At 35.1% G+C, this 18720-nt stretch overlaps 3 protein-coding genes across 3 annotated transcripts; 1 reads left to right on the top strand and 2 right to left on the bottom strand.

The window, feature by feature from the left end:
• Window positions 1-11942: 11942 nt before the first annotated feature.
• Window positions 11943-13786, top strand: Mfap1 (Microfibril-associated protein 1). Its single transcript, XM_017620863.1, has 5 exons — window positions 11943-12147; window positions 12204-12694; window positions 12761-13033; window positions 13102-13226; window positions 13286-13786. Exons 1-5 carry the CDS (start codon window positions 12078-12080, stop codon window positions 13719-13721), a joined length of 1395 nt encoding a protein of 464 aa, XP_017476352.1. The 5' UTR covers window positions 11943-12077; the 3' UTR covers window positions 13722-13786.
• Window positions 13787-13820: 34 nt separating this feature from the next.
• On the bottom strand, window positions 13821-15157 carry LOC108366449 (uncharacterized protein C1orf50 homolog). Its single transcript, XM_017620865.1, has 4 exons — window positions 14922-15157; window positions 14685-14854; window positions 14460-14621; window positions 13821-14128 (listed from the first exon to the last, which is right to left on the bottom strand). Exons 1-4 carry the CDS (start codon window positions 14977-14979, stop codon window positions 13937-13939), a joined length of 582 nt encoding a protein of 193 aa, XP_017476354.1. The 5' UTR covers window positions 14980-15157; the 3' UTR covers window positions 13821-13936.
• Window positions 15158-15852: 695 nt separating this feature from the next.
• On the bottom strand, window positions 15853-17682 carry Sc2 (trans-2,3-enoyl-CoA reductase Sc2). Its single transcript, XM_017620864.1, has 5 exons — window positions 17544-17682; window positions 17072-17433; window positions 16532-16748; window positions 16357-16472; window positions 15853-16302 (listed from the first exon to the last, which is right to left on the bottom strand). Exons 1-5 carry the CDS (start codon window positions 17547-17549, stop codon window positions 16098-16100), a joined length of 906 nt encoding a protein of 301 aa, XP_017476353.1. The 5' UTR covers window positions 17550-17682; the 3' UTR covers window positions 15853-16097.
• Between the last annotated feature and the right edge of the window lie 1038 nt (window positions 17683-18720).

An 18720-nucleotide genomic window follows, 5' to 3' on the forward strand; every position in this document is an offset into this window, starting at 1 on the left:
CTTATACCATCTGAAGCTACCTTCTGGAAATAATATTTTCTTTTAAATCATTGTATTAATAAAAAAAACTCCACCTTTGGAAGTATTATCAAATCGGCACAGCTCGAGTAAATCTTAATATTTATTGGAAATATTTTGGCGAAGGTTTTCAAATCTATGTAACAGGTTTTATAATATTGGTGGAATGCCCGCAACTTTTTTGGTGATGCATCCTAATGTACATACATACGTATGCATTCCGTGCTCCGATTCAATTTGTTTCAAGCATATCAATAAAAAAAATCACTTCCGATGTTCTGTTCTGAATCAGAGGCGAGCTTATGTTCGTAAATAATATAATTAGAGTCGCACGGCAGCATGTGACAAGTGGATAGCTGAACGAAGCTGTCNAAAATCACTTCCGATGTTCTGTTCTGAATCAGAGGCGAGCTTATGTTCGTAAATAATATAATTAGAGTCGCACGGCAGCATGTGACAAGTGGATAGCTGAACGAAGCTGTCTACCGGCCGAATTTAATTTCATAAACATATGTATGTACATAAGCATGTAGTTATTAACATATGTGCCAGTAGTTTCTCTTCTGTGACAACTGAAGCCAATTAGAATTGCCAGGTGAATCTAAGTCCTTCTCCACCTGGCATTCCTAGCGCAGATTAGGCCCTCCTCTGCTACTACCAGCGACTTCCTCGTGGAATACATACAGAGCTGGAGGATTTCCATCCAGAATCTTTTCTGTTGAACCCTGCAAGGCCCGCCTCATCGGATCCATGCGCCATACATGTTGTTGGTGTATGTATGATATCAGCACTGGAACGATAAGTGACCTACAAACATACATACATATGTATGTAAAATTTTTTTATATTTTTATTGGCCTTATTTGTTTCTTGATTACCTAATATTCATTGCCAGGTTGTTACACAAATGCTCGTGTAGTTTTTCGTTATGCTTTAATAATATTTAGGTTAAAAAATTAACAAAATGAATTTGTAGTAATTCGTGATTCTTTTAACCTTTAATTTCTAGCTAAACAAAATACCCAAAATGTTATTGGAAATAAATATAATATTGTTGTAACGATTATGTTAGCACTACATATGTATGTATGTACATATTTAATATCGTTTTATCCAGTCGATGTGCTAATTATATGTGAATAGGATTTTCTTACCAGCTAATCATTACGATTAGATATGTACATATTACATACATACATAGAAATACTGACGCGTGCCGATTAATATTACACCAGATGAACATAAGTTGATGCATGAAATAGTAGAAGAAAACAATGGCATGAAAATGGCCGCCTCGGGGCAGTCAATGCAAATTGCAAGCTTAATAAAAATCCGTCTGCTATTTCAAGGCGACTTACCACTTTAGGTTCCTTTATAATGAAAAACTATAGGGTAAATCAGGGAATCTAAACTTGAAATTAACGGAAAGTTACCGACAGACCACGACCAAATCCAAATCCTCCGTTCACCCAACCGTGAATATGCTTACAGAAATGGTATGCACCGATAAGTTTCTTCAGCTACAAAGTCGAAGTTTCCAAAGGTCGTCGACTGTTAGGCTAGATCACACAGAGAGTACCCGAAAAGTGCAATTTTCAAGACGTTAGAAAATCGCGGTGGTTATTAATAAGTGTTTTAGTATATGGAAGAATTTGGGCAATTTAGGGGAAGGAAAATCGAAAATCGAAGTTGGTGAAAAAAAAGTGATATGATAGAAAATCGGTGCCAAATTATTTGAAGATAAGCTGAGCTTGTACAAACATGCCTGTTTTGACGAACGATAATCGCCAATTTTTCGGCCTTTTTTTTATCGCTTGTGTAGACCATTTATCGCAGAAGATATGTATACGATATAAGAAACGAGATATCGCATACTTGTTGTCGCATATGTGGTAACCCCGGTGTAACAAATATTTTTTCATATTTTGTTTTTTATTCTGAGTAAAAAAGAAGTGGTGTAATTCGGAGAAGTGCGGTTAAAGCACAACCAAAAAAAAAATTTTCCTAGCATTTATAAAACATTAACAACATATTTACACTGAAATGGCATGCGATGAAATGCCGACGTTCAAAAATTTCTCTGCGATAAGATCTCGTTTGCGAGAAATGTGACAGTTCGTATGCGAGACCCATAACAGATGTAGACGTGGTGTAAGGAGGAGAAACACCAATAATAAATTTTTTTTTTTTTAATTTTTGTATAGCCATTTTAGAACACTTTATTTATTGCAAAAGTTGGAAGATATTAGAAATCACATTATATCAGTCAATGTAGCTATCAAATACGTGTCGCGAAATTTAACGAAATCGGTCCATAAATACAGGATTTCAAAAAATTTCGATCCCGGCACTAACGGGTAACTTTTTTGCAAAAAATATTATTTTCCTTCTCCTAAATTATCGAAATTGCGCACTGTGCACCATCAGCAAAAAAAAATATAATATTTAAAGTCAATGCGATTTTTAGCATCTTGAACTTTGTAATTTATCCTACTAAAATTTAAAATAAATCGGCATGCCTTTAATGGTTTGTTTTAATTCTGAATAAAAAGTTTGAAATTTTTGGGTGTACATACATAATTGGTAAAGTTGATTGAATTTTTATAATCTTTTGCAAAGTTTGAAATGCGGATTTATATGTTGGCGGTTATATAATGTGCTAGACTTTTATAAAAAAAAATAATAATAGTAAACAAAAGAGAAGTAACCAAAGCTGATCAAAATGTCACATAACTTATTCAGCTGACCACTAGGGTACACTCTCATTGTGAGTGTCCCAAATCGGTTGGAACAAATTGAAGGTTTTCCCGGCCCAAACACCGTGATACCGACCTATATAAGTATGTATGTACATACATATATGTACAAATGTTTATGCATGTACATATATGTATTTAACTTAGATTTTCGGCAGAATTTCGAACGAATATGTTAATTTAAAGAGGAATCCCGCCTTCCAAATTTTTCCTTTCCTATCTTCCATTTCAGCTTTTTTTTTGTAACTAAATTGGGGTTTTCCTATTGAAGGTCGCTAAATACCTTTGAATTATTAATTAAGTAAACACAGATTGTAATTTCATTTACATAAGTATGTAAATAAGTAAGTGGCAAATTACGCCGCGTGTAAACAAAAATGCAGTCACAGCACTTTTAGTACGAGTAAGCTGGACTTACCGGTTGTTAGCCGCCTCTAAGCGGTTCAAAGTAGCTTCTAAGTAAGTATTACATGAAAATCAATGGCCGGTGCTATAATCGATCTGCGCACCCAGCTTGATGACGTTATTGGTTCATTTTGTTTTCATCCAGCTATTCGCTGTCCGTCTGTCTACCTGTCGTACTTAATACACGTTTTATGACGTTTCCTGGGACGCCGCGCTCGCGCCGGCAACTGGATTCATATGCAGATCAACGTATTTATTTACACATACAAACTTACATACTACACGTTACACCTTTTGGACAACAGCAACTAATATTCCTATTCATTCTTTTACCACATTTACCTACATATGATGTACACACATACTACACGGCTACAGTTGAGTTTTGAACACAGCACCGAATAAATTAATCTTACGAAAAAAAACACACACAAAATCTTAACAAATGAGAAACGTGGATAACACGTGAAACTTTACAAGGCGAGTGACGCGCGACTGCTTGTTTTCATCTAATATTTGGTACTTTACACACCCGAAATGCTGACTTCTTGATTGATGGCGCTGTGTTGCCCTCTCCAAATTCTGGTATTTATGATTCTGCAAAAAAAAACGAGTTTTAGCACGCGGAATACAAGTGTTGTTGGATTTATACAATGTCTCCATAATTATATATTTATGTATGTATGTAACATACTATGTATGTAAGTTTAAATGTGCGATGGGTTTTATAGAGTCTGTGTTCTAATCTAGAGAACAAAACAAATTTAAGCTTTACTATCACAAAAAAAATAATAAAAAAAGGGGATTCATCGTTCTAGTTCTGAACTAAAGTTGAAGTCATCGTACAGTTCCATAAGTAAACTAACTCTTCTTCTTACCATTTTTTTCTGGCAGGCTGTTTGGCAGGCTCTAGGTGTGAATTTGGTTAGTGTATTGGTGTTTTTGGTTCAGTGTGTTAGTGTATTTTGAATAAATTGTAATAGAAATAAAAGAAATTGTAATAAAAATTAAAGAAATTGTAAAAGATAAGAGCACATGCCAAAAAACAGGTGATCTCATCTGTAGGAATTTTCTGGCAATCAGCTGATAGTGTTTTTACTTATGAAACTGTACGATGGTTGAAGTTGAGTTAGCAACTCAAAAGCGTTCAGAACATTTCCCAGTTGCTCTCCCAGAGAGAGCAACACAACAATAACCACATGGAAGAAATTTCTGAACTAGAACGATGAATCCGCCTTTAAAGTAAAAACAAATTTAATTTTCTATGAATCATTAAATATGTGGAAAATACGTAGCCAGGTAGGGCCAGGGGAGCAGGGGGCTAAAGCTTGAACTACGAAGTTATTATTCTAAATAAAAAAGTTTAATCTACCACGTTTCCATAAATGTATAAAAAAGTAGAAAATTTAACAAAAGTGATTATAAACAATTTATGAGATTCGATGAATTGATATACAAAAATATGGTTGTACATAATTCACTACGCTTACTTAATAACACCGTGCGACAGTAAATTTTACTCACAAAAATTGAATATGTCCGCGAAACTATGGACCAATTATGGTAAAACTACGTACTTAGTTTTTCTCTCAGACGTCAGGATTTTTTTAAGGACTACGGAATTTATTTTTGAAATTCAGTGCAATGTAGAAAAAAATAAGACAAATTTCTGTAGAATTATAACAGAATAAATTTTTTGGTGCATAAAGACGAATGGGTATGGAAAATGTCCTTTAAAAATTTTTTACTTAAAAATCCTTGAAAATTTGCAGTATTTATTTTTGAGAAAATTATTGGTTGAGCTCTTATATACTTACGACCACATCATCGAATTTCGTCGTGCAAACTTTATTAACTTAAAAAGACAAAATTTATTAAAAGCGCATTTTCAATACCTATTCGTCGTTGTAAAAAAATTTGTTTGCTTTTAAATACAACAGAATTGTCTCTTTCATTTGCTACCCATATTTTTGTTCTACATTGCACTGATTTTTTTAAATAATTTTTTGAATTAGTCATATCTTTAAAATTGCAAATTCCTTTGAAAAAATATCCTGGTACTAGTGTAGAACTTACTACTAAATAACTACCATGTTCCGTGCTGCCGCGAAGTCCATGAGCCTTTCTTCGTTATCGGAAGGGTTGTCATGGCGACTGGAATTTCCGACTGTTGAACCAACATGCATATGCTTAGCTTTCGTGGGGATTCTGGCAAGTGTGCGTAAGGCGACACCTTTGTACTTTACATCGTGAAATCCCACACCAAATTTTTTGCAACCATGCCCCGTGCATCGCATATCCTGTAGTGTGGTGATGTCAGCCTGGATAGAGGCAACTTCCAATGGAGGGTCCGGACATAGTACTTTTTTCGTGACGTCAAAGTTTGGGATCGGTTGGACATTCTCTGGACACGTGACAAAATATGCTTTGGTTAACTAAATACATATACATATGTGTATATATATTTATGCATTTGTGTATATACATATTTTGTCGTACAATTTTCTATCGATTCTTATTTTACAGCGCAATTTCGCCCGTAATCTCTAAACACATTCATTGTCCACTTTTGTCAATAAAGAAAGTTAATTAAAAAATTAATTGTTCCCTACCAGTTATATGATTACGAGAACACGTTACATATCGCAAAGTATTTAATTACTAAATTACTAAGACGAGAAGTGTTATAAATATGGGTATAAAAATGTATTCCAGTGCGGCAAAACTGATCCATATCTGGCTCATCTCAACCGATTTCATGAATGGAAGTTAGTAAAAATGTATGTATGTATGTATATCTTCGCATTATTTCCCAGCCTAATAAGGGAGCCTATTGTGTTAGTAGCAAAAATGTGAAAATAACAAATGTATCATCAATTAATTGGTGATAAATAAAATAATAATGTATATATGTATGTTCATATGTATGTACCAGGGTTGTTGCGAATATTCGCATTCGCATTAATTTCAACATTCGCATTCGCAATAATCAATGCGGAGCTTTTGCGAATGCGAATGTTGTGCAAGTGCACCGATAAAACGTATATATGGCAAACAAAATGACAAATTGTAGCCAATATTTTTGCTTTTGTTCGTGGGAGTATTTGTGTAAAAAAAACTGGTCAAATATCATATTTATCAACTTTGATAAAAATGTCTTTAAACATATTATTTCTTAAGCTATATAACCGAGCACAATCAATGGGCAGCCATACAAGTTCCAACTTCTACCAACAAAGTCTTTTTAACAATGTTTTTTTTCTGTGCTTTAAACACCTGCATTGCTTTCTTTCTTTATTATGATTTCCTCGANTTGATAAAAATGTCTTTAAACATATTATTTCTTAAGCTATATAACCGAGCACAATCAATGGGCAGCCATACAAGTTCCAACTTCTACCAACAAAGTCTTTTTAACAATGTTTTTTTTCTGTGCTTTAAACACCTGCATTGCTTTCTTTCTTTATTATGATTTCCTCGAACCAATCTTAAAAAAACTAATAGACACAAATGAAGAAAGTGTGCACTGTAATTCTTAACCAAATTTTCGTGATTTTCTTTCGATGTTACATATGTATCTTCGTTTCTATAATTTCAAATGTGGCTCTTTGGGGAATTTATTATTAGCAAACATTCTAAAAACAAAAATTTCGTTTACTTGTCGGGCAATATTTTTCTCATAGGGATATACATTGGATCCTTGGCGAAAAACTTCTGTGGTAAAACTGTCCCTTCTGTGCTATTTAAAGTCAAAGAGAAAGCTCCTTCAATAGGGATTTCCAGCAGAAATGATAAACGTCTGGCTATAAAGAGAATCGATGCTCAAATAATTAAAAAACTATAGGTCTGACCTTTAATAAGATAAGAATTACGTAACTATCTGAGATTCAAATGCTTATAAAAAGCAGGGTGCTTTTTTTTAAATAACAATATTCTGATCCAAATCGGCTGACAGCCACGATTTTGTAAATAGAATTTTGTTCAAAATTTTCATTCCTGGAAAATAATAATTTGTTTTTATATCCACCTATTTAGCTCGCTATGAGCACAAATTTTTCAAACCAGTCGCAGAAGAAAGTATTACAAATTAATTACAGAAATTAAATCGGAAAACGTTGATGAAGTTACAGATTCCTCAAATTCGAAACAGCCAAAGTAATGAGAATGAAGAATTCTTTTTCAAGGCTTTAGAAAAACCTGACACATCTGGTTTGACCTCGCCATTATGTTAGATTCTAATTGTTTCTTAAAAATACTTGACATCCGCATTCGCATTCGCATCCGCGGATGTTAGCTGTTAGATATTCGCATCCGCGGATGCCTAAAATTCCACATTCGCAACATCCCTAGTATGTATGTAGGTATATATGTATGTATGTCAACGAAAATGCACACAGTCGAACGAGAACGCGTACTGAGTGTCCAGTGTCTATTCTGGCATTGAACGACTTTCTTTTACTTTTACTTCTTGTATACATACAGACATAAATACTTACTTTTAAAGTATGCGTATGGGCATTTCCCAAAAAAGGTAAACCGAAAATGCAAGTAAATATGTAAATGAATTCAAACGGCGTTATAACTTTAAATGTCGTATTCCGATGGCGAATAAAGGTTTGGAAAATGCGAAACGGTGGAGAGAAGAATTGGAAATACATATTAAATAAAAAATTAAATTTAGTATGTGTTACTAGTGAAAATATTCTTAAGGTGATAAATCTGTCACTTCCGTTACCAGATTTTAATGCAAAATTAATTCAACAACAACGAAGTGCTTCTGATTAAAAATTAATTGGTATAGAGTGGAAAGGAAAACCTTACAGGATTCGCTGACTTTTGCTTATTTTTACATGTACTCTGAAATCACTTCTGTTTTTGTCGCGTCCGTTATGCCCTCCGTTTCATCCGTTTCATTTTCTCGACGTTTCGTATGATTTATTTAACTGTAAAGTCGTACGAATTTCGCATCCGTAACCCAGGATATGCCCATATGTACATACATATGTATATTATACAAACATACATATGTATGTGTATATGTATACTTAAAAGTATATGCTGCTGCTTAGTGAGCCCACTGGAAGGATATTTAATGCTTGAAATAATTTAAGTTGAGCAATTCGTACACACATAATTATGTATGTATGTATGTTTGTAGTCAGTATATTCGCCGTTTCCTTTGAATTAATGGAAATTAATTAATGATTTGTTTTTTGACTTCATTTTTGTTTTTGGATTGTGGAATAAATGTACAAACATATGTATGTACATATAAGAGTTCTACGCCGCCGTCATTCTTCACGCGCCGCCGCCGAGTTACGAAAATATCGGCGGCGATGGGATTCGGCGCCTAAGGAATACATCGTTTGAGGGAACTACTACTCCTATAAATACCGCTATTTTATTTTTATTTTTTACTTAACCTGGCCCACTGAATAGGAATATGACTCCTTTATTTTTCCAAAAAAGCGTAACTCAGAAAAAACATAGAAACACGTTTTTCGATCGAACGCGTTTATTAAAGTTAAATTAGGATCGAAAACTGGTAATCTTGCGATTTTTTTGCGCAGTAGTAAATTTTTTTCAATACTACCACACCGGCTGCGTTCGTTTGGAAAAGCCAGTAACAAAATTCAGAGAATAATGTAACTTACTCTCCCAAAAAAATTGCATTTCGAACATTATAATTTTTTTTTTTATTATTAGTTCAAGTGGAAAACAAAACAGGAAATACCTATACGTATATTTTTTTACTCTGACTTTTTTCAACATATATATGTACGATTGAATTTCTTTGTGGTAGTCATTGTCGGATTTCCTAACTTGTATTTGCCACCAAAATAAACGATGTTGCTTCTCTGAAAAAGTTTGCGAAATGAGAAAATAGATGTCAAACAACAAAAATGACAGTGGAATGCAAGCGAGCGCTCGCAAACCGCTCAGTATGCGAGAAAAAGTATGCTTCATCCTTTTTGTGTTTAAACGTGCGGGATCTCGCATGCTTCGTCACGCAAGCCAGATTTTCGAGCATATGAAGACGGGCATCTACATAACCCCTCAAGCTTAAAAACACTTTGGAAACGACGGGCTACGGACAGTGATCGGACTTATACCACATTGTTGTAGATCTATCACTTTTTTGAGCACACACCATATCTGCCACGTAAGGTCAGAAATCTACCGTATATTTGTCGTCGTCACAAGAACGTAGAGAACCATGTATGTACATATGTATGTATATATCTCAGACCTTCTTTTGATCGCCCATCCATCAGCGGCAGGCACAAAAAAAATTTTAATTTAAATAGGAAGTAAAAATATTTTAATTTAAAACTAATTCACATGAAAAGATCAGAAGCCTCATGACTCTTTGGAATCTATTTTATAGGCATTAGCGCCGCCGGCTTTTTGAAGTTAACCACGCCGCCGCCGCAAATCCTGTCGGCGTAGACCTTTAGTACATAATACATACATATGTACGTATGTACACTTTAATCACCATAGATCATATTAATGAGCATGTAATCGATATAGGCGGTTTTGACTGGCTAAAGCTCCATTTTTTCGGTTTTCTTATTCGCATCCATTTCGTTTTTTGTGCGTTGCGTTGCGTGTTTTCAAAGCCCTGCCAATTCAATTGTGGCTTAAGACATGCATGCATACATATTATTACAATACACGTTTAAATGGGTACTTATATGAACAAATGTATGTATGTGTCCGTTAGTTAAAGGAGCTTAAGTGACTACGAAAGGTTTCACATAAAATTATAAAATAATAAATTACCCTTAAAAATTTTTGTTATATTTTTACGAAGCTTTTGTTAACCCTTCTGCAGTGTTTGGAATATCCCCCATCCTATTATGTTTTAATTAATAATTTTGACCCAATAATATAAATTAGTCAATTTTAAGAAAAAAAAAACGGTATTTCAATATGAATGAAAACTATTTCGCCTTCTAGAAAACAAAATAAAATAAAAAACTATTTTATTTTTTGCAAAAAATTAACTGATTATGCTTTTAACGAATAGACAACGCCGCAGCTTATTTCAAATTACCTAACTCTGTAATTAAAGAATTTTTTCATTAAAATTGGTTCACTTTGACCCAATCATTGCAGAAGGGTTAAAAGGGCATCTTATATACGGTGACCATATTTATGGGAGCTGAATACGGGACAAATAATTATTTTGCAAATTTTTTACACAAAAATCATCAATGATCCTCGATGTATAAGCCCTAAAAGAGCATCCTTGTAGTAGCATCACGAATTTGTAGGCAATATTTCTTGAGATTTTTGCCCCGCAAAATTTGTTTAAAAATAACCTTAGATTTTAGTACTAAAGTGCAATTTTGAAGGCGTTAAGACTTACATTTAATTTTTGACAATTTTTTTATTTTTTATTTTTTTTTGACGATGTTGTGCATCTTTATCATGCCCTGGAGTATCGACATTTGGCCAGTTTTTAAAATGTAATGACAACGCATTTGACACCAAATGAACAGCTGTCAGATGAAGGCAGTTTTTGATGTCAGTGATTTTGACATAATGAAAACCAGCCGAAAGTATGTTGGATCATTTTTTTTTTTAAAAGCAATTTTAATGAGGTACAAATTGGAAAACCGATTTTTTTTCTAAAGATTCTAATTAAAGAGTTTGAAATTTTGGTGAAACATTGCAGAATTTATTTGTATAGTTTTTTGCACAAATTTATAAATTTGGTATTTGAATAACTCAGTGAGAGGGGAGACCAGTATGTTTGCATGTATGTACATATTTTAATAAAAAAAAATACTGTGGCCAATGGTAAAGTTCTTTTACCACCTCTGTAAGATTGTAAGTCATGCTGAGTCCGCAAATGACTCCGGAAGCATTGTCCGCAGGATACATTAGACTAGGCCCAGCATACTTTTAACTGCCATCAAATTATAACTTACGAAAGTTTTATTACTGGCAGTTGAGAGGTGCATGTGCGAAAACTTCATGAATTTAATGAAACGAAGCAAAAGTAGTATGTAAACGGCCCTTTAGTGTGTTTTCACTTTGCTCGAAAATTAGCAAACGGCAGCACTGGTACCGACTGTAGTGCTGCAAATCATCGATGTTTGAAACTATCGATTTTTGATGTTTTTGCCATCGAGACTTCGATAGATCGATACTATCGGGGTTTCTCGGGAATTATAACTTTTTCTTTAAAATTGAAATCCTGATCAATTAAAAACATTGCAATTTTTAAAAAATTACACTTATTACTTTAAAGTTCCTTATCCATTAATTATTTTAAAATTAAAATATATTTATAAGGCAATAATACAATGCATTTGGCTTATATTTAAGGTCACATTGAATATTGGAGGTTATATGCATTAATTAAATGAAAAATAAAATATGATATAAAATTATTCATAAGGCAACAACAAAATTAATTTGTGTTTTATGTAACTAATGTCTTAGTCTTAATAAATAAATGAAATGTTCAAAACAATAATCTAAGATACATTTCAAAATTTTAAGTCTTCATTCTAACGGTAGCACAGAAAAAAATCCTAACATTTCCTTGAGATGTGAGAATAACGAGCACAACAAATTTGACGGCTAATAATCTGAGATTTTCCTGTGTAAACGAGCTTTGATTGAGATTATATTTTTATGTAAACGTACTCTAATGGTGGCATATCGCCTAAAAGCATCGATAGTAAAAACACATCGATGTTTTCAAAAAATATTAAAACATCGATACTATCGATAGCGCTCCGATGTTTTTCCAGTTCTGGCCGACTGTTTACTATCGACTGGAAAGATTTGCATGTAAAACAAATAAAAGTGTAGCTACTATTGGCGTTAAAGCTCCTGTCTCCACATACCACAATATTAATTTATAAAAAAATTAACAATATGAGCTCCGCCGCGGTATCTGCTGCTATTCAAAGCACAGCTGGAGCAGTACCCATCCGAAATGAAAAAGGTAGATTTGGTGATTAACAAACTTTATCCAGTGTAACTAAATTACTTTCTCGTCAGGTGAGATTTCTATGCAGAAAGTTAAGGTGCAGCGCTACGTGTCAGGCAAGCGTCCAGATTATGCTCTTGGAGGAACAAGTTCTGATGAATCCGACTTGGAGGACTTCATAGACCACCGCAAACGTGCTGCTCAGGCCCAACTTGAACGACGCTCACAACGAGATCATGCAACGGAAGAAATTGAAGCTAAGGCTCCATCAGGCGACGAGGCTGAAGTCGATGATCCGCGTTTGAGGCGCCTACGTATACGTCCCGAAGATCAGGAAGAATTGGAAAGAGAACGACGTGAAAGACATAGACATATTCACGAACCAGAAATAGTTGAGTCTGAATCCGAGGAAAGTGAACCAGAAGTAGCCACCGGAAATGCAACAAATAAAATAACCCTAGCATCTGAATCAGATTCGGATTCTGAATTAAGTGAGGAGGAATTGGAAAATCGGCGCGTTAGGCTACGACATCGAATGCTGCAGCAGCAAAAGGAAGAAGAGGTATTATTCTTGTACTAATTTATTTATTTACGCCATTTAAAAAGACACATTCCTGCTTAATTAAAGATTTTGCAAAAAGAAGAAGAAAGGCAGTCTGAGTCCTCTGAAACTGAAAGTTCTGAATATGAAGATGAGACAGAGAGCGAAGAAGATAACGAACCCCGCCTTAAACCTCTCTTTGTTCGTAAACGTGAACGCGCCACTATTCAGGAAAAGGAACGAGAAGCGCAAAAACAAAAGCAGTTAGAAGTAGAAGCCAAAAGGGCAGCTAAAGACCGAAGACGCGCTACTCTACGTCTCGTAGAGGAGAGTGTTAAAAAGGATCTGGAAAAGTCCAAGGTATATTATACGTTCAATTTTTATCCGTGCCTACATATCTGCAATATTATTTAATATCTCTTCAACAGCCTGACACTGCTGAAGCCAGTATCGAGGATGTTTGTACTGATGATGAAAACGATGAAGTTGAATACGAAGCTTGGAAATTACGTGAATTAAAACGAGTGAAGCGTGATCGGGAAGAGCGTGAGAAGTATGCTTTGCGTCGAAAGTTTCTTATAAAACCTTTATTTATAATTATAACTTTTATAGCGCCGAACGAGATAAACAAGATATTGATCATATGCGTAACTTGACCGAAGAAGAACGTCGTCAAGAGCTGCGTAACAATCCTAAAATTATCACTAACAAAGCTGCCAAAGGAAAGTATAAGTTTTTGCAGAAATACTATCATCGCGGTGCTTTCTATTTGAACGAGGAAAGTGAGGTCCTAAAGCGTGACTTCGCGCAGGCCACACTGGAAGATCATTTCGACAAGACGATTTTGCCAAAGGTTATGCAAGTAAAGAACTTCGGCCGATGTGGTCGTACAAAGTACACACACTTGGTAGACCAAGATACAACCAAGTTCGACTCTCCTTGGTACGCTGAAACTTCGAACAACATAAAATTTCACAATGAGAAGGCTGGTGGCATGAAGCAAGTGTTTGATCGGCCCTCCTTGTCAAAACGCAAGAAGATGGAATAGAGATTTCGTACGAGGAATATTTCTGCCGGAGGTGTACAGTTTGCTATATAAGCCTTAGATCTAGAAATTACTACATACAAATTAATAATCTTACTGTAATTCAGAACACTTCACAAAAATTCGGATTTCTTTTATTTCCAATGATGAAAAGGATTGATCTGCATATGTATGTACATATTAATTTGCTATTAGATTTGTAAAATTAAAATTTCGTATCATTTTTCAGTATTACCAAATTCTATTGCCATTGGTATTGGACCTACAGCTAAAGTCGTTGTCTCCAAACATTTCTCTGCCCAGTTCATTTTCTCATCGCGCTCTTTAATTTTTTCCAAAGGCGTCCATGATAAGTCAAATTCTAATCTATAACTTCCAAGATACTTCTGATTGAGTCCACCATTCCATTCCTGTGCAAGTAAGATGTATAAATAGAAAAATCGGTATTTAGACATACCTACATATATTCAGCCCAATTCTTAATACTCCCGGGGAGTTTGTTCTCCGGGAATTCGTTTCTCCCTAGAGAGAAGTTCTCCAATAATTAACTCCCAGGGAGAAGCATTTTCCCCGAAAATTCGAACCTCGAAAAAGCTGTTTTACACTTTTTTGACAGCTCAACTCCGCCATTTAGTATAAAAATCCTCGGGGAATTTTTATTTATGATAAGAGGTTAGAGAAAAGAGAGAAAACTCCCAGGGAGTATCTGTTCAGAATCGGCCTGTATAGCTTTTGACTTACTTCAGGTGAAAGCATACTGAAATAGCTTTGACCCGATGAACGCTGATAAAGATGATAGATATGGCCAGGCTTTTTTGTAAAATTACATGCGGCATTGTGCAACAGTTTACTCTCTTCGGATTCCTTCAGTATTTGCATTGCTTGTGCTTGCAGCATTTTAATCTACAAGATAAATTACCACTGTAAAATCCTTCAATAATACTGGTATTAGATTACACATCTAACCTGATCCAGAATCACACATAGCTTCTGACATGTGCCAGATTTCAACTGCTTGTCGGCATTCTGTATTTGCGTTGCCAGCGAGATGATGTCATCCTCCTGGTGCATTGATACACGCAACGGGTCCACGATATGGACGCCATTAGGATGAGGGTTCCGCTCAACTAACTGCGCTACGGAATTAACTCGAAATTTAGTGGAAGGGTATTATTAAATAACTTTGCCACAGAAGTTAATTACCCTTTTTTACAGCAGTTTCATATGTCAGACGCTCCATTTCTATAGCACACCTTTTCATAACAAATTCACAAAGTTCTTATTTTACTTCAGAATATTTTTGTTTTTGCGAAGTGTCAACATTATCTTTTTGTTGTACCTAAAGGTAGCATTGGTACGATAACGATGTACTTATACGAGAACATAATCTCGATAACAACAACTGGAAGCTAAATTGAAATAGCACACAAGATAATAGGGGCTTTTTCGTGAAATCTAGGAAAATGCGTTCACTGAATCCGAATTGCTATGAACGTGTGTATTCCAAATATAGGCTACGTTCGTAGCTATTCGGATTCAGTGATAGCAATTTCGTAGATTTCACGAAAAATCGGACACAGATGGATTCTGTGCTAGCCCTAATGTTCTTAGATCTCGTTACAATACATGGCGAAATTATTTCACTTACACTTACACTTTTCTGACAGCCCAACTCATCCATTTTATATAAAAAAAAATCCTCAGGGAATTTTTTTTCATGATAGGAAGAAAGGGGAAAGAGAGAAAACTCCCAAGGAGTTTCTGTTTAGAATCGGCTTGGGTATGTATATCGATAATTGTTTTGTACCGTACCATCGCTTCGACAAACTCAGCTGTTTTGATAAAATGACAGTTGGAAGAACCGAAAGGTGGGTTCGCATGAAAAAATGTTGGGCCAAAAGCCAAACTCGTACGTACGCGTATTTGAACCCAACGTTGAATTGTTTTAAATTTGCAACTGCACCCGCTACATTTTTATGATCTCATTTTTGCCAGCGGATTTTCAGGGTTACTTTCACATAAATGCCTTTATTTGCAATAACTGGTACAGTGGCGAGCACTTAAATATAAAAATAATCTATCGCAAACCATAATAAAATCCCTAGCATCAATTTAAGAATCAAACGATTATTAATAGAAAATCAGTGTGAAATATTTCCTACACAAAGCCATTGAAATTTATTAATAGTTATCAGTTAATTCATACAAACATATGTATATTGGGAGTATCAACACATTAATACAGCAGCTACACCAAGTTAAATCTAACACCTATGACAATTATAACTTAGTTTGTTCAAATGTTTTAAAGTATTACAAAAGCAATAAAGTTATTGCAATGGAAATGTTATTTTCTGTCAGCAAATTTTCGTTGACCATTTATAGGACAAACGGGAAAATGGCCCGACGACCCTTGGGGTAGTCTTTAAACTCTTTCTTGTAATTACGGTGTTTACCTAGAGCCCAAACAGTCATTTGATAAGCACCAGCTATAGCAAAAAGCAATGCTGGTAGACATTGGGTCATTAGAGAGAATGCCACCCATGATCCAATCTCGTACGTGTAGTTGGGGCAGGATACCAAGCTAAAAATAACAATATACTACTAAACAAATTTTTTAAGGTATGATTAGTTATACTTGAACAGTTTTGTGAAGGGATTTCCATCAGGTATCGGAATTCGGCGCACTTTAGTGCCAGGTGGGCGTAAGTTGCGGAGGGCAATGTGAATAGAAAAATTGCCCAACTCACAAATCTGAAAAGTAACTGAATTTTAGTGACCACGCATAATGAAAGTGTTTGCAATATCTTTACCGCAAAAGCAGCCAAAAAACTCCAGACTTGAAGGCAGCAAGGACTGGTGAATAACGGATGATTAACGTGATATGAAACGTAGGCTGTGAATCCCCAGTAGTAGCTACAATTTTTGAAGAGATTGCGAATAGGCATAGTCGCATGCGAGAAACGATGCACGAATATAGTCTCCAAAATTCGTTTTAAATAATGCACGGTATAGCAGCCAGCTGCAATGCTGAAACAAATTTCCGATATATTAAAAATATTATTAACACACATATGTACATTTATATTATTCATATTATAGTATTCGAGCGTTTGCGAAATACAAAACCAGCCAATAATTAATGCGAAACTTAATGAGCGCTTGTGAAACTTTGTCTTGGCGCACAGTAGTTTCATCGACCGGCAACGAACATCGAAAACAACCCACGGCAACATATGTATGTATAAAATAAATGAAAAGGTTAAAGTAGGTCTTCGAAATTGTTGTTGTAGTCGCTGCTTTTACTAGTAAGCTTGCGGATGCGCTCAGCTAGTGAATTTTTGCAAACTTACTGTGCTGTTAAGGAAATTAGCTTATCTGCGGCTTCACCATAGATGATATCCGGACGAGCATAGAACATAAGGTATACAAAAAGAGGCCCGGCGTATTCAGCTAAAAATACAGTCTTCCAACCTATCTGTGGTCCCAAGTCTTTTATATAAATCTTATTGGATTTTCCAATGTCGAGAGACTCCAAAGTATCCGTTTCTTTAAGAGCCTTTCCACGGGGTTCTAGTCGCAAAGATTGACGTTCCGGGGCCGGTGTGCTTTTATATTGCTTATGTATGATATATCGCAAATCGCCAACGGTAGTACTAGGAGGGACGTGGCATCTTCCATATGATTTGGAGCCCGTGGCTGATAGTATTTCGACCTTTTTGTAAAATAAATATATTACATACGTAAATAGATTTTAAGCTCTGCACAAGGTTCAACAACCAATTACATAGGTGCTTGAATACTTGAACAATAAGACATACTTACATCCATTACTATGCAAATATGAATTGTACGTATTGAACACTATTTGGATAGCTTTATTTACAATCAACTCTAATATGTGCGAGTTCCGCAAGACAAATGCGAGCTTTGCACAAATCGCATGAAAATTTCGAAGATCGTTCGAACTATAGGAAGACAAAACAACACAATAATAAATTCTGATCAGCTGTTCAAACAAATTGTCGATAATTGTGAATTGTGATCGCCCTGTGAAATTACGTTCGACCCTGTACTTCCGGTAGTGCATACCGATTACTGCAATGAATGCAAATTTCGAAGATCGAGCTAAAAAAAGGCAAATCAAAGTTCATTCTATTAATCGCANATGAATGCAAATTTCGAAGATCGAGCTAAAAAAAGGCAAATCAAAGTTCATTCTAACTAGTGTTGTATACCCCTCTGAATTAATAATTAAGCTACATGACTTATTTTGAACGCTTCTTGCTAATTGTCATCAAATTTCATTTATGCTTGTTTTCATTATTAGCCAGATCTCAGAAACGCTCAGAAATTAACTTTTTCCTTCTTTTCCGATTGCGTGATGTTGTATACTGTGGTGATGTTGTTAGTTGGTTCATGGGCTCCTATGGCTATGTAAGTATTTACACAAAAATTTCGCTATAATGACTTATTTTATCCCCATTTGGATTCCCCAAAGGACAAGAAAGACAACATCACTGGCGCAGTCGGCTATTTAATTCCTCCTTCTCCTTTTCGTAAATATTGCGTTTTCTTTCTCATGCGATTCTTCTCGAAATAAATCGAAGTTAATTGGCGATGGCGTTGTAGCTCTTGAGCTGGCCCATGATTCAATAATACAAGGTTAGATAATTATTGACAGCTGCGGTTTGACACTCCCTTACAAAAGGTTGCATTTACGAAGGACAGAGAAAGGGCAAGAATGCAATCCCTTGTTGCGAAAATGGTAGTAGAAAAGTACGCAAAGTAGGCAATTAGTAGTGAAATTCCTTTTGTAAATTCTAATGTATTTGCAGGAAATCTGGTATTTTAAACGAAATGTTGAACGTAATATTGTTATATCTACGTGAATTACGTAATTTATATGCTATTTAGCCGTATAAAAACTGCAAAATGACTCAAAATTAAAATAAGACTACTATGAGATTGATGCAAACATCCAATGCTTACGTTTTCATCA

This window comes from Rhagoletis zephyria, unplaced genomic scaffold (assembly GCF_001687245.7).
Source record: "Rhagoletis zephyria isolate East Lansing unplaced genomic scaffold, Rhagoletis_zephyria_1.1 Rzeph_scaffold_02278, whole genome shotgun sequence".
NCBI lineage: Eukaryota > Metazoa > Arthropoda > Insecta > Diptera > Tephritidae > Rhagoletis > Rhagoletis zephyria.

Bases quoted from the DNA above. Each gene is read 5' to 3' on its own strand.
- LOC108366449 (XM_017620865.1), bottom strand. From the start codon at position 14,979: ATGAAAAGGTGTGCTATAGAAATGGAGCGTCTGACATATGAAACTGCT. The intron at 14,622-14,684 runs GTTAGATGTGTA...TTTATCTTGTAG, and splicing joins TATGTGTGATTCTGGATCAG to ATTAAAATGCTGCAAGCACA. The intron at 14,129-14,459 runs GTAAGTCAAAAG...TTACTTGCACAG, and splicing joins TCAGTATGCTTTCACCTGAA to GAATGGAATGGTGGACTCAA.
- Mfap1 (XM_017620863.1), top strand. From the start codon at position 12,078: ATGAGCTCCGCCGCGGTATCTGCTGCTATTCAAAGCACAGCTGGAGCA. The intron at 12,695-12,760 runs GTATTATTCTTG...GCTTAATTAAAG, and splicing joins AGCAGCAAAAGGAAGAAGAG to ATTTTGCAAAAAGAAGAAGA. The intron at 13,034-13,101 runs GTATATTATACG...TCTCTTCAACAG, and splicing joins AGGATCTGGAAAAGTCCAAG to CCTGACACTGCTGAAGCCAG.
- Sc2 (XM_017620864.1), bottom strand. The intron at 16,749-17,071 runs GTAAGTTTGCAA...AATTTGTTTCAG, and splicing joins CTAATTTCCTTAACAGCACA to CATTGCAGCTGGCTGCTATA. The intron at 16,303-16,356 runs GTATAACTAATC...TGTTATTTTTAG, and splicing joins CCCTTCACAAAACTGTTCAA to CTTGGTATCCTGCCCCAACT.